Consider the following 13075-nt stretch of genomic DNA (forward strand, 5'->3'; position numbering starts at 1 on the left):
TTCCCTTGTTAAACTAAAGTAAACTTATTTAACTTATTTAAATGGAAGTAGTTGGTATATATACTGCTTGCTCAGTTTTCTTCAAATGGGGATTTATGTCTGTCATGAAACAAAGTAGCTTCAGGTTAAATAATAATGTTAAGATGCTATGGAATTATGATTGCATTTACAATCTAGCCTGGATTCCTGGTTCTGGACATATATACACAGAGTAGATGTTTTTATGTAGAAGACAATTTAGGCTAAAGATACACACTTTCCAGTATATTTACCCACATACCTTTCAGGGATTGCTGGAGAGATAAAATATAAAAAATTCAAGATTTTGAAGCTTCTAAAAACAGCTGAGTTCTAACAGTAACCTGTAAAAGTGCTCTCACTAACAGTTTGTTCTAAACAATGTTATCAGACTAGGTAAATAATCTAAATATTATTTTCTATTTTTGAGATACTGGTTCACAATGTATTTAAATCTCTGTGCATCAAATCACTACCTACTGGCAGCATGGCAGTCAACTGAAATTAAAAAACAGGTCTACAAAAGACACTTCTGAACATAATTGTTTTACATCTTTAATACTGTCTTAAAGGTCTACTACTCTTTAACTAGCTCAGTATAGCCCAAAATAGAAAATAATTATAGTTGGAACAGTTACTCTAAATCTAAATAGGTAATCCCTATAGCAATATTTTACTCAGAACATATTTTCATTTCAAATATATGTAAAATTTCTCACAAAGTCAGAATATAACATACATTCTGAACAGAAATCGCAGTGTTTAAGTCTCAACATTCAGTAAAACCAACACTACATATTAGGTTGCTTTTGGATATAGATCATTTAAGTAAATGAGATATAATTTCCAACTTGTGTTAAAAGTGAAAAAATAACTTTTTCTGTGAAGTCTTAACCAAAATCAACCAGTCAAATGCAAAATTACCATATTATGATACAAATCAAATTCCATTCTCGAGACATTTATTGGAGATATGAACGCAGATATAATCACAGTTGAGAAACTGAGGCTCCTTCAGCTAGGGGGTAATGAAAAGAAAACCTTAGCATGGATCAGGTATCAATTTTCACTTCAGTGATGATAACACTTTGTTTATTAAAAAATGTTTTTTTCACTGAGGATATACATTTGATTTTTTAATGCTGGGGAAAATGTAGTGGCTGTCTTAAAAATCTACTTCTATACAGTTATGTATGATTAGATATGAAATGAATCTTTTCTTTTTTGAAGACAGCCAAATCTTTTTTTATCAAATACTGACTTACCAATTTATCCTTGACAAATGATCCTTAGAAAGATAAATGAACCTGCTAATTTTACAAATACGAATGTGTGTAGATATACCTATTGAGAGGTTATGGCCTTTCGTCTGATCCATATTTCTGATTTAAAATGTAACTAAGTTCTCTCAATAAAGAGCATTAATTTTTATAACAAATGATCTTTACTGCACTGTTCTCATTCTACTTTTATTTTTAATTATTTCTATAAATACTCAAACAAAAATCTCCAACCTTGAAACCAACTTACATTGGCAGTCTGAGGCTTATTTCAACAACTTTTAAAATATTTTGTTAAAATGTAAAAACTCTGAAATTACAAACAAAAAATTACAATTTACAGTATATAGCTAATATTTTTTTAAAAAAATATTCTGAATTGTTTTTATGCAAATAATCAAGTGTTATTTTTCAAATGAAAATTCCCGTATAGGCTAAAAGAGGATATACGGTCACATTTACATATTTTTGCCCACATTTACATATTTTACTTTTTTATGCTGGTACTTCAACGATTTCAAAGATGTCATTAGGTAGAATCACATAGCCTCTCTCTGATACGTCATCTTTCTCCTTCTGGAAGTGCACGACCTCTTTTAATTTTTCAAGCTGTCGTTCTTGTCTTCTGCATCGCTGCTGGGCAGTCTTGAGCTTCTTCCTGAGTTTTTCCACTTGCTGTTCAAGCTGATGAATCCTTTTCCTCTGGTGCATTGTATCCTCCACAGTATAGTTGTGGTCACAGAAAACTGACAGATTATCAGGGGTCTGAAGAGGAGGCATCAGTAATCCAATCGCAGCATCAACCTGGGAAATGGGAGGTGTCGAAGGAGGTGGGGGAAGCTGTTCTTGTGGCTCCAAATCTTCTTTCTAAAACAGTAATATAGAGCATGTATGAATTTATCAACTAAACATAATAGCTTGAAAGAATCCTGTGGAATATCAGAAGTATTAGGAACATTCCAAAATAAGAAAATACTTTGTCTTTTCTCTTTGAAGTTGAAAGGAGATGCAATCAGGAAACTGAATAATTTTTTTTTTTTTTTTTTTTTTGCCTTTTTGAGACAGGGTCTCGCTATGCAGTTCAAGCTGCACTTAAGCTCAATTCTGTAGCCCAGACTGGTCTCAAACTCACAAAAATCCTCCTGCCTCTGCCTCCCGAGTGCTGGGATTACAGGCATGTGCCACCATGCCCAGCTTAAATAATTTTATTTAAATAATACTCAGCACTTTAAATGGAGGGGGAAAAATAATTAGAAATTTAATTGTCACTGAGAAAAAACAAAGCCAAAGTTGTCAATACACAAGTAGGAATATAGAGTACTTTTTAAACAAAATACAAAAATAAATTGAGTTTCTTAGTGTGAGAATGTTTAATAAACTAATCTTCTGCATTTTTAAAAATGCATCACTGTGGCTGGGCACTGTGGCACATGCCTGTAATCCCAGCTACTTAGGCTATGACACAGGAGGATTCCAAGTTTGTGGTTAGTCTGGGCAACATAGCAAGACCCTGTCCAAATTAATTAACTAATTGGGTTAGGGGTGTAGCTCAGTAGTAGATCACTTTAATGCCTGGTACTAGAAAAAAAAAAAATCACTGTTAAAAGTGGTTATTTACAAGTGATGGGCTCCAGGTGCTCTTGTTTTCTTACCCTTTTTCTGAGTTTTCCAAATTTTCTACAATGAACACATTAATTTTACAAACAGAAAACAACATTTAAAAGCACATATTACCTTGTCATGTGGCTCGGTACAAAGAAATATGGTGGGTACAGCGTTCTCTTTCAGTAACTTGTTGTTGCATTCCCTCTTAAAGCAATCTGGAGTAAAGTGCTCTGAACAAATACTGCTGTACTTGGTGGGCTTGAAGTTTTTTCTTCTGACAGCTGCTTCCCATTGTTTACAAAGACTGGGTCGAGTAAGAGGAAATCTAAGAAAATAGAATACAGTTCTCTGACATTGTTAAAAGTAAATAAAAGCACTAAATTTTCCAGTTAACTAAAGAACTATTATACATAGATGTTAGCATGCTTAGAGTACTAAAGACTAGATCAAGTTATCTATCTAACTGATTAAAGTCTAACTTTTTATGTTGAGAACACTAAAAGGTTCAAACAAAATATATACTATAGGATTAAACTGTATTTGTATTTTTTACACTTGATCTTAACCAAAAGGCCAAGAAGTAATTGTATTTGTATTTTTTTACCAGTAATTTTTTTGTGTGTTACACAGAAAAACAAATGTAGCATATTTATACCTATGGCCTGGGGAAAAGAGACTTCTAGTTCTTTTACTTAAAATCACTCCAACAAATGTTAGTGGGCTAAATTTGAATTAATGGAGCCACTCCAGAACCCCTCCTGGAAATCCAGGAGTTACTTTCCTTATTTCAAATAAAACCTCTCACTGAGTGTGCATGGTGGCGCACACCTGTAATCTCAGCGCTCAGGAGGCTGAGGCAGGAGGATCATTTCAAGTTCCAGACCAGCCTGGGCTACAACATGAACTCAAGGCCAGCCTGAACTGTATAGCGACACCCTGTCTCAAAAAAATATACAAACAAAAAACCTCTCTTAACCTCCTCTTTTGGTTTGCAACTACATTTCTGGGTATTTGTGGAACCACAAGCCCAGTACACAATGTATTATTTGGGGGCCCATCTGGGACATGAGATTAATAGGAGGTAAGCCCCAAAAGGGAGTTTATATTATCCTTTTCTCTTTTTGCAACATGTTCTTGTTAAATGTGATTCCATTAAGGAGATAAAGATTTGTGCTGTCTTTTTACAGCATAGTCCTACAGCCTTACGTCTCTACTGTCATTTTCTTGGGGTAGAGCAGATTGAGAGAACAATATGCCTCATATAAAAATACAGGACTCCTTTGACCATGTAAAGGCGACAAGTACGACAACTGTTCTCAAGCCTGCAAGGATAAGTTTCACTGGGGCAGTCTGGCCTGATCCCCTTTCCACACTCATGAAAGGGAATGTTGAGGATGCTCCATCTCAATTTCTTTTCTGGCTTGATCTCCTCTGGTGAGGGGTCAATTTTAGCTCAAGGTTCCTATTCTAGGTCTTTGAAGACTTAGAATGATGACCTTTGGGGAAACTGCTCCATTAACTCATCCAAAGCACCAGAGGGAAAAGAGACCTCTTACCCACACCTTTTTTTCTGTTCTTTCAGAGAGAGGTTTTTACTAAAGACCAAAAACAGATTCACCCTAAAAAGGTTTAAATTCCAATTTGTCTTTTCCTGCCCTCAGGGTAGAGGTGAGAACTAGGAAATATCTTCACTGGGCCTGCCCCCACTTTCAGGAATGCAACCCCAAGCAGGGTAGACCGATAAGTTTTTAAGGTAGGGCCACCCCAGCCTAGGTGATGAGGTAAGCAAATCTGAAAACAGCTTTAGAGATCCCCAAGGCAGATGGCAGCTTGAGTTAGAATGGACATTAAAGGATCCAAGATCCCTTCTCTCTGGCCATGACTCCTCCATAGAACATGTTGCGAGGCTGACAAAATGGTAAAGGACAGCTGGAAGTTCCATGTCAGTTATGTAGGTAAGGCAAAGATCCAAGAGGAAGTGCACACATCCGCATCAGTAAGAACAGTGTTCTGGACATGGCAGTTCCTTTGGCCAACTCCAGTGGCTGCCACTAGCCCTGGAGGGATCAGATCTGAGCTGGAGGACACCCCATGTTATGGCTCAAACAGGCAAGTGAAAGAGATGTCCTTCTCTGCTTGGTCTTCAGAGCAGGAAACACGAATTCCACGGTTTCCCATATGATTTTGGAACTCACTGGAATCCATTAGATCAGTTTTATAAGAGAGAGGAAAAATGGTCAGAAGTTCCTTATCCAAGTATTTTTTGCTTTAAGAGATAATCCCAAGCTGCTCTAACAATGCAGCCTAGAGCCCAGGTCATTTGTGAATCCATCAGACCTTGCTGAGATTTAGGCAGCTCCATCTAAGACATCTAGTCTACCCTCAAAACCTAAGCTGCTGCCCAGGATAAAAGAAGCCTTTAGTCCTCCCTAAAGGGGACTACAGCCTCTTCAGGAGGGGAGCAAGGAAGAAGGTAGTGTTCTCCAATCCATGCTCCCTTTTCCTTGACAGATTTAAGGCAGATAAAACAGGATTTAGGAAGGTTCTGATGACCCTGATAAATAGAATTCCAAAGTTTAGTACAATCTTTTGAGGTAGCATGAAAAGATATTATGCTCTTTTTAAATCAAACAGCAACCTCTAATGAAAAGTAAGTGGTCTTAACATGCAGCAGATGTCTTTGGAGATGAATTGCATAATATTAATTATAGAAGGCCTGAGAAGTTACAGCCAGAGGAAAGTCCGTTTCCCATAGGGAGTCAGGCTGCTTCAAGAAAAACTCCCAATTGGGACCCTGATGACATTGAGGATGGAAAACAACTATACATTTCTGGACCTGTATCATGGAAGGATAAACCAATAACTCCAGGTTAGCTAAATTTACCCTTCTATCTTCAAACTCTGTAAAAAAGACAGATAACTCTTAAGGGTAAATTTCTAACCCAATCTGCCCCAGATACAAGGAGAATATTTGAAAAGAAGATATTTGGCCCTGGTAGCTCTTTAGAATCCCTGGACAAGCCAGTGTGGTGGCACATGCCTATAATCCCAAGACTCAGCAGGCTGAGGCAGGAGGACAGCTGTGAATTCATGGCTAGCCTGAACTACAAAGCAAGACTCTATGTCACAAAAAAAAAAAAAAAAAAAAAAAAGAAAGAAAGGAAAAGAATCCTTGGTCAAACTAGACACTGAGGTCTCTTATAACTGAGAGGAGGACAAGGGAAAAGAAGATCAGAGAAAGGCAGGTACATCAGTGGCCACTCTCTAGGAGGGAGTAGATATTAATCTCCTCAATTTTGGAGCTATTATTTCTGTTCTCCTGTCCAATCCTGGCCTGCCTACCTCAGTAAATACAACCACTGGAGGTTTGCACGAAAACTTATAGTCAAATATTTCTCACAACCTCTTTGCTGTAGTTAGGATGATTTTTTTTGTCTTTGCCCTTCTGATTCTTCTTACCATACTTTATTACAAGAGATCTGTTAATTAATGACCTATAAAAATAGTTCTGCCTAGTCTGTTTATAGTTACAAACCTAAAACAATAAAAGGGTTATTGTAGTTCAACTTGGCCAAAACATCTGAAAGTCTACTCTGATTTAAATTGTTTTATATAAGTGTGCCTATCTGTCTGTTTAACCTGTGTTAGTAACTGGTTAAAACACATACAGTGCTTTTTAAAAGAAATTTTTTTTGAGCTCAATAATTTTTCTTTTTTGCCTATGTACACTTCTCTTTTGGACTTTCTATAGAAAACTGTTATTCAGGATAGCTAAATTCAAAGCATTACCAGATGAGGGCTGTTAGCACTTAAAAGTCTGTTAACAGAAAGGTTATGTATGATTTAGGTTTAATGTATGTTTCTGCATGCTGACTTTCAGATATAATTCTCCAAAAGTTCTACTTAAATTGGCTTATAGATAGGTGGACACTCATGACATTAGCTCAAATGCTTGTGGTTCACGTAACTTAACAGTAGACTGATTTAAATCAGTTGGTAAAAGTAAAGATCTTTTAAAGTTGGTGACATTTCCATGCAGGTTGTTAGATAACCAAGATAATGAAGAAATTAGTTTTATAAGTGCAATATCTAGTATTGCCTCTGTACAATAATGATGGAGACCACTATGAAGCAGACCTGAGCAGGACTTAAATTAATCAACTGGCTTTTCATGTTCACTTGTGAATCTGTCCAAGGCCTAAACTCCTTATCTGGAAATAGCAGACTCATAGTAAGTGAACCTGTGTGAGTCACTAATCCCTACTAGAACCTGTAGTGGTGGATGAAGCCAGAAAGCCTCAAAGGACAAGACAAGATCACAGCCAAGGACACCTGGATCAGATCTCAACTAGATAAAGACTATAGCCTCAGGCATCTCATTCTTCAGTGGATTAACTTAATACCTTACTTCGAGAAGTCCTTGAGTGGTTCTGCCCTTCTTGAGTACTCCCCTCCCTTCTTCTGATAACCAAATAAATATGGGCAACCCAAAGAAGGTTGACATCTCAGCCGAGAGAATTTTGAGTTATGTGAGAGGGCTTTGATCCTCCTAGAGCCCTGAAATCATTCCATTTGCCTCTTTTTATTTAGCCTTCAGCATACACTCATTCAGGAGATTGTGGAACTGATCAGCCTGCAGTAACTAAGGGATGTATGTTATCAACCCCATACAATAATTTAAGAGTTCTTCCTGGATCAATATGTAAAGAGCATAAAAGGTTAACGATTGTGATGAGTCACCTAAGTAACTATTAAGATAACTAAGTGGGGACTCCTTAGACTTGGGAAACTCTTAGACTAAAACTCCCTTCTGAGGTTGAAAAAGCAGCTACCTAGACCAAATTTGTTCAGTTTTCTCCATTGACAGGTCCAGTGGAGAAGTTTTTCCAGTGTCTGGCTTTTCCCTAGAGTCTATGGTGCCATACCCCAAGAGTTATTAAGTAAATTATTATAATATACTTAAGTTGGTTATAATTAGAAGGCTAAGCTTTGTATGTCTAAAACAATCATTTTATTAAGAGAACTATTGGTTAAATTTACAAAGCTAGATTAAAAGGCAAAGTTTTCATATTCTACTAAGACAGTTTCTCATGTTTTCCATTGCTAGGCTTTTGGTTAATTAAACTGAGCTTTAAGAATTAAAAATTATTTAAGTGTTGACTTGTAAAATGTTTTCAATAATCAATTTAAATAAACAATTAGTTTATGATACAACCTTATATCTGAGACTAGAGATACATCTAAAAACCAGATTGCTGAATCTAAGCTTTAAAGTTAAATTTATACAATTAAAACTACACAAAGTTAATATATTCAAAGTAACTAATAAGTGCTCTTTTACACAATATACCTTAAACCTTAGACATAAAAAAAAAATCAAAATTTGGCTTCTCTTTAAATTTGGTCCTGCCATCTAAAGCTTAATCTACATCTACTGGCTTTGATTAAATAAACATTTTGTTATTATATAAATGAGTTATACTTATATACTAGGTAATAACTCTATATGTGGTCATAAAAACCATTTCCTAAATTTGTAAGAGTTCTAAAGATGTCCTTTAATTCTTGCAGTGTAATTATACCCTGTAAAACCTATTAAAAGAATCTAAATTTTGCCTTAATAAAAACTAAATATGTACAAAGATTTCTAAATAGTTATGACACTATTGCTAACCTCACGGTATATGAAATGTATTTATGTTTCCCAACTGCACAGGTCCTCAAAGATGCAAAGCTGAAAAAACATCATACAGTAACTTCTAGGCTAAAGTTATTTATGATGGTAAACTTTTTCAGCCTCAAACATCTGGCTTTCTGTAACTTGTTTTCCAGATACTTGTGATGAAATGTACATGCCAATTCAGTATGAGACAGCCAGCTAGATGATACAGATATATTTTCAGGCTTATGTTTGTGCGATTGTTATATAATTGTATTATAACAGTTAGGGGTACCTAAACACTGGAGTCCAGACAATGTCACTCTAATGATTGGAAATTAGGCATTAATAATATGAAAGTACATCTATAAACAAGTACGTTCTATTTATATGTCACTCTGGTAACAAAGATTGGTTAAAAGATACCAAATTTAGATAAAAGTTTCTTTATGTCACTTAATGTTTTGTAATTGATAAAGGTTAACTGATTAAAAAGTTGTTTTACACTAAAAAGAAGATTTAAATATTTCAAAGATAACAAAAAACTTAATGGTTCTGCTGACCATGATATCCATGATAGATTAAAAAAAAAAAAAAAAAACAGTTCTCTGTTCACTCTTTATATTTCAAGAGGCTTGATATCTAGATAAAATAGTTAAACCTACTGCTTCTACTATAATATTGGTGTAACTGATCTCCTGGGTGTTCAGCAACTGAAGTTTGGAGACCAAGGCTAAGAAAGGATAATTGGGCTAACATGACAGTCAATACCTTGGCCCTGGCCCTCCAAGGTCAACAAAGACCCAGGACAGGAGGGGACCTTTCCACAAGGTCCTATAATTCTGGAGTCACCCAACCTCCTGAGCAGAAACATTATTGGACCCCAGAGAACAGGAGTCAACCACTGTACACTGCTCAGAGGAGGGTCACTGAAGAGAAGAACGTATCCCGTGCTTCCAAAAGAAGCCACAAGGTCAAGCTAGTCCGTGACCCATCCTGGTGGCTGACACTGACAGACAAGAGGTTCTATACATGGTTCTGAAATTAACCCCTGAAGAGCCTTAACTACCTTGAAATGTATAGCAACAGGTTAATTTTGATTAACACAGGTCTCACTTTAACTTGATCTTAAACATACAGCAGAAAAGTATAACCAAAAAAGTAATATAGGTTAGACATTAAAGGGGGTTTCAATCATTATACTAACTCCTGCTAGCAGTCTCCAGCTACACCTGTAGTTGAGCACTATTATGGTTCAGTGAGGCCAGAAAGCCATAGCAGCAGCTATAAAAGCTCAACAAACTTTAAATTCCTTAATTAAAATTGTCCTTCAAAACTACAGAGCTCTCCATCTTCTTACAGATAAATCTAGCAGGACTTAGGTACTAATAAATAAAACTTGTGAAAAAAGATCTTAAAACCAAATAAATGTCAGACTTATAAATTACCTTCATAAACAGGCAGTTACAATCCCTACCGGAATCCCTTAAAAATAGTGTCTAACCTTGGCTCCTTCTCCAATTTGTTTTTTCATTCTGGTTCTTAAGTTTGGGCCATGCATTCTTTATTTCTTGGTAAAATTTGTTTCTTCTCACTTACTGGTGTCAAACTCAAATAGTCACACGGAGCTGATGAATGTGCTGGACTCCTTTTACTGGGGTCAACTAGATTGATCCTTTAAAGAGAGTCCATAATTGTTAGACCTTAACATGACTTCTGTCCAAGGCCCCTGAGAATAGCTCTCTGGAGAAAGTCTGACTTGGCCTACATCAATCCCTTTCAGGAGGAACAGTAAGATTTGCTCTTCCCCTGTTCTCCCTTAGCAGCAGTTAAAGGTACTTCATCATGGGGTGAAAAAAATTTTTTTTTGCGACAGGGTCTCCCTATCAGTTCAGGCTGGCCTTGAGCTCACATTTTGTAGCTCAGACTGGCCTTGAACTCACAATGATCCTCCTGCCTCAGCCTACCAAGTGCTGGGATTATAGGCATGAGCCACCACACCTGGCATAGGGTGAAATGTTAAAAAGTTTGTTTGGTTACCTTATGAGTAAGGCAACTAGCTAGACTAGAGGACCGGCCTGAGATAGAGTGAGGTGTCCAGCTATCCTGGTAAAAATTAAGAACAGACAATGAACCATGAATTTTGACAAAGAATGAATTTCCTCTGGCAACATAAAACGCAGTCCACCCCCTACTAAAGGAAGGCACAGCCACTCCCTATTAATTCCTAAATCTCAAGGAAATTATAATGCAAATTAACCCATTCCTTCAGAACCCAGTTTCCGGTAAACGTTAGAAGTTGGAGAACTGAGATAAAAGCTTGAGTCCCAACTGGTCATTTTAAATCCACAGAGCCACCTGTGATGGGACCACTAAACAAATGAGCAATTCCTGTGCTCTGTTTATGTATAATTAGCTCTAGATAAGGGGGCCATATGGCCACCCCATTTGGAAACCCAGGAGCTAGTCTTCTTCCAATAAAAACTCTCCAAACCTCCAAAAATTTTCAATTATTCAACTTATAGGCAAACAATAATAAAGAAATAAAGAAATAATTTTCTTTCTTCAGTGGGCCATGTCCATTAGGGCCAGGTCCATTAGTTAGGAGTTTAACTTTATTATCATTCTACTTTTCCAGGTCAAAGACTTGGTAAACTGGAGGGATTAGAAAACAATCAAAGAAGGATGTTTTCAATCTATTCTCCACAGTTTCTCTCACGTTAAATATGCTGGAGCTTGACCGCTATTATCATGAAAATCTAGTCAGTTCTTTACAACAGTTTCTTTTCTTTGCACAGCAAGCTTTCCTAGAAAATCCCCGCTGGAAATGGCCTAAGGAAGAGCAAACTAAGATAGCAATCTCTTGTAAAATTCATTATGGAGGGAGCCTTCTGGCCCAAGGACTACAAATTCACTGTTGTAAGATTCTGTTAAGATCTTTCCCCCTACTTGCTCCAAAACTGTCCTTTTAGGTAAGGGATAGCATGGAGGTTGGACCTTCTTTTTATTCAATCAGCCTTTTAACATTCAGCTCAAACACAATATTCTGATATGTGTATATCAGATATACGCAATATCAGTAAGTACCAACACCCAGGACATCTCGCTATGCTTCGTGCACTTTTATTTCTGTAGGCCCACTCTCATTACATCTAACCTACAAAATGCATCTACATCCCCTATTAAACAAACAGTTCACCAAAAACACTGAAGGAATATTTTTAAATTTTCTTTCTTTTTTTTTTTTTTTTTTTTTTTTTTTTCTCCGGTACCAAGAACCGAACTCACGACCTTGCGCTTGCCAGGCAAGCGCTTTTGCCGCTGAGCTAAATCCCCAGCCCTTAAATTTGCTTTTGTAACTACTTCCCTATAAACAATCTGTAAAATTTACTACTGGATTTGACTTTTTAGCTTTCAGTCACATATAGTCGAAGAATTTTTGAAAAGGTAATCTAATTAAACCTAGTAAAATTTGTAAGAACAGAAACTGTCTTAATGAAAACGTCACATTTTTCTGACCATCTTTCATTAAGTAGTTTCAATTTGGAGTTTTTCTTTTCCTATTTTCAAGAGTCTTTTTTCACCCTAGATCTCTAACCTGCAGTAACTACTGGATAAAAAAGGGTAAGTTCGTAAATGCTCACATCGACCTTTATAATGCCCGATTATGACTCCTGATATTACTATTCATATTATCAGTGCTGTGTGCTGTGGCATACATTCATTTTAGCGATACTAGACAGTTCCTCTAACACCTAAGGATTGTGAAGATAGTTACAGAAATTGGGTCCAACCATCAACCGTTAATTATCACGCCTCGCATCCACAGCAACAGCAAAAACAGCGTCTTCTACCGTCTATGGCCTGTGTTTCTATTTCAGATTGACCCGTAAGGAATTACTAAGAAGTCCAGAGGGTCGAGCGACCGGCCCTAGGGAACACCCGCGGCCGCAGAGGCCCAGGGAGGCCGGCGAGACCCGACCCGGAGGAACCCGATCCGGCCGCCAGCCCGAGGCCCCGCCCCCGCCCGCCCGAGGTCCCGCCCCCCGCGTCACGGGCCGCGCGGACACGCGCCTGGTTCTCCCCGCCCCGGCTGGCCGCGCGCTCTCAGGATAGCGGAGGCCGCCCTGCTAGGCGCGAGGTTTACTCACTTGTGGAAAGAAACAGGTTTATCCTTATCATATCGGTTCTTGCAGCCGTAGGCGGAACAGGACTGCACCATTCTTGTGTGTCTCCGTCACTTCACTTCTGCCGCCCTAGAAGGCAGGTAAAGGGGCTTTCAGTGTCGCTGCGCTCGACTTTGAGACTCTTGCTTCTTCTCTAGCTTTTCGTGAACCGTTACAGGGATGATAGCCACACTCCAGAGTGACTACTTTGCTCGTTTTGTTGTTTGCATTAGCGGAAGAACCACAGCCATCACCCGTCTCCCATCTCTAAGATGGCGGAGGCAGCTTCAACCTCACCTCTCGCGAGGAGTTCTTCACCGTCTGTGATAGCTCAGAGGTCAGAGGTA

The 13075-nt window shown here is 37.7% G+C and overlaps 1 protein-coding gene across 10 annotated transcripts; it reads right to left on the reverse strand.

The window, feature by feature from the left end:
- Positions 1-1680: 1680 nt before the first annotated feature.
- Thap1 (THAP domain containing, apoptosis associated protein 1) lies at positions 1681-13072 on the reverse strand. 10 transcript variants are annotated; one of them, XR_001236388.1, is made up of 4 exons: positions 12357-13072; positions 10603-10668; positions 10067-10237; positions 3142-3228 (listed from the first exon to the last, which is right to left on the reverse strand). XR_001236388.1 is itself a non-coding variant. In XM_005397068.2 (3 exons), the coding sequence occupies exons 1-3, from the start codon at positions 12782-12784 to the stop codon at positions 1794-1796; spliced, it is 639 nt and encodes a 212-aa protein (XP_005397125.1). In that variant the 5' UTR covers positions 12785-13072; the 3' UTR covers positions 1681-1793. The 10 variants fall into 10 exon arrangements, 2 of the variants coding, with proteins under 2 accessions (XP_005397125.1, XP_013376127.1); XR_001236387.1 differs by having other exon boundaries at positions 12341-13072; XM_005397068.2 differs by lacking the exons at positions 10067-10237; positions 10603-10668 and adding an exon at positions 1681-2165 and having other exon boundaries at positions 3033-3228; positions 12714-13072.
- Between the last annotated feature and the right edge of the window lie 3 nt (positions 13073-13075).

This window comes from Chinchilla lanigera, unplaced genomic scaffold (assembly GCF_000276665.1).
Source record: "Chinchilla lanigera isolate Chin_1 unplaced genomic scaffold, ChiLan1.0 scaffold00056, whole genome shotgun sequence".
Lineage (NCBI taxonomy): Eukaryota > Metazoa > Chordata > Mammalia > Rodentia > Chinchillidae > Chinchilla > Chinchilla lanigera.

Bases quoted from the DNA above. Each gene is read 5' to 3' on its own strand.
- Thap1 (XM_005397068.2), bottom strand. From the start codon at position 12,784: ATGGTGCAGTCCTGTTCCGCCTACGGCTGCAAGAACCGATATGATAAG. The intron at 3,229-12,713 runs GTGAGTAAACCT...CTATTTTCTTAG, and splicing joins AAACCTGTTTCTTTCCACAA to ATTTCCTCTTACTCGACCCA. The intron at 2,166-3,032 runs GTAATATGTGCT...TTACTGTTTTAG, and splicing joins GTACCGAGCCACATGACAAG to AAAGAAGATTTGGAGCCACA.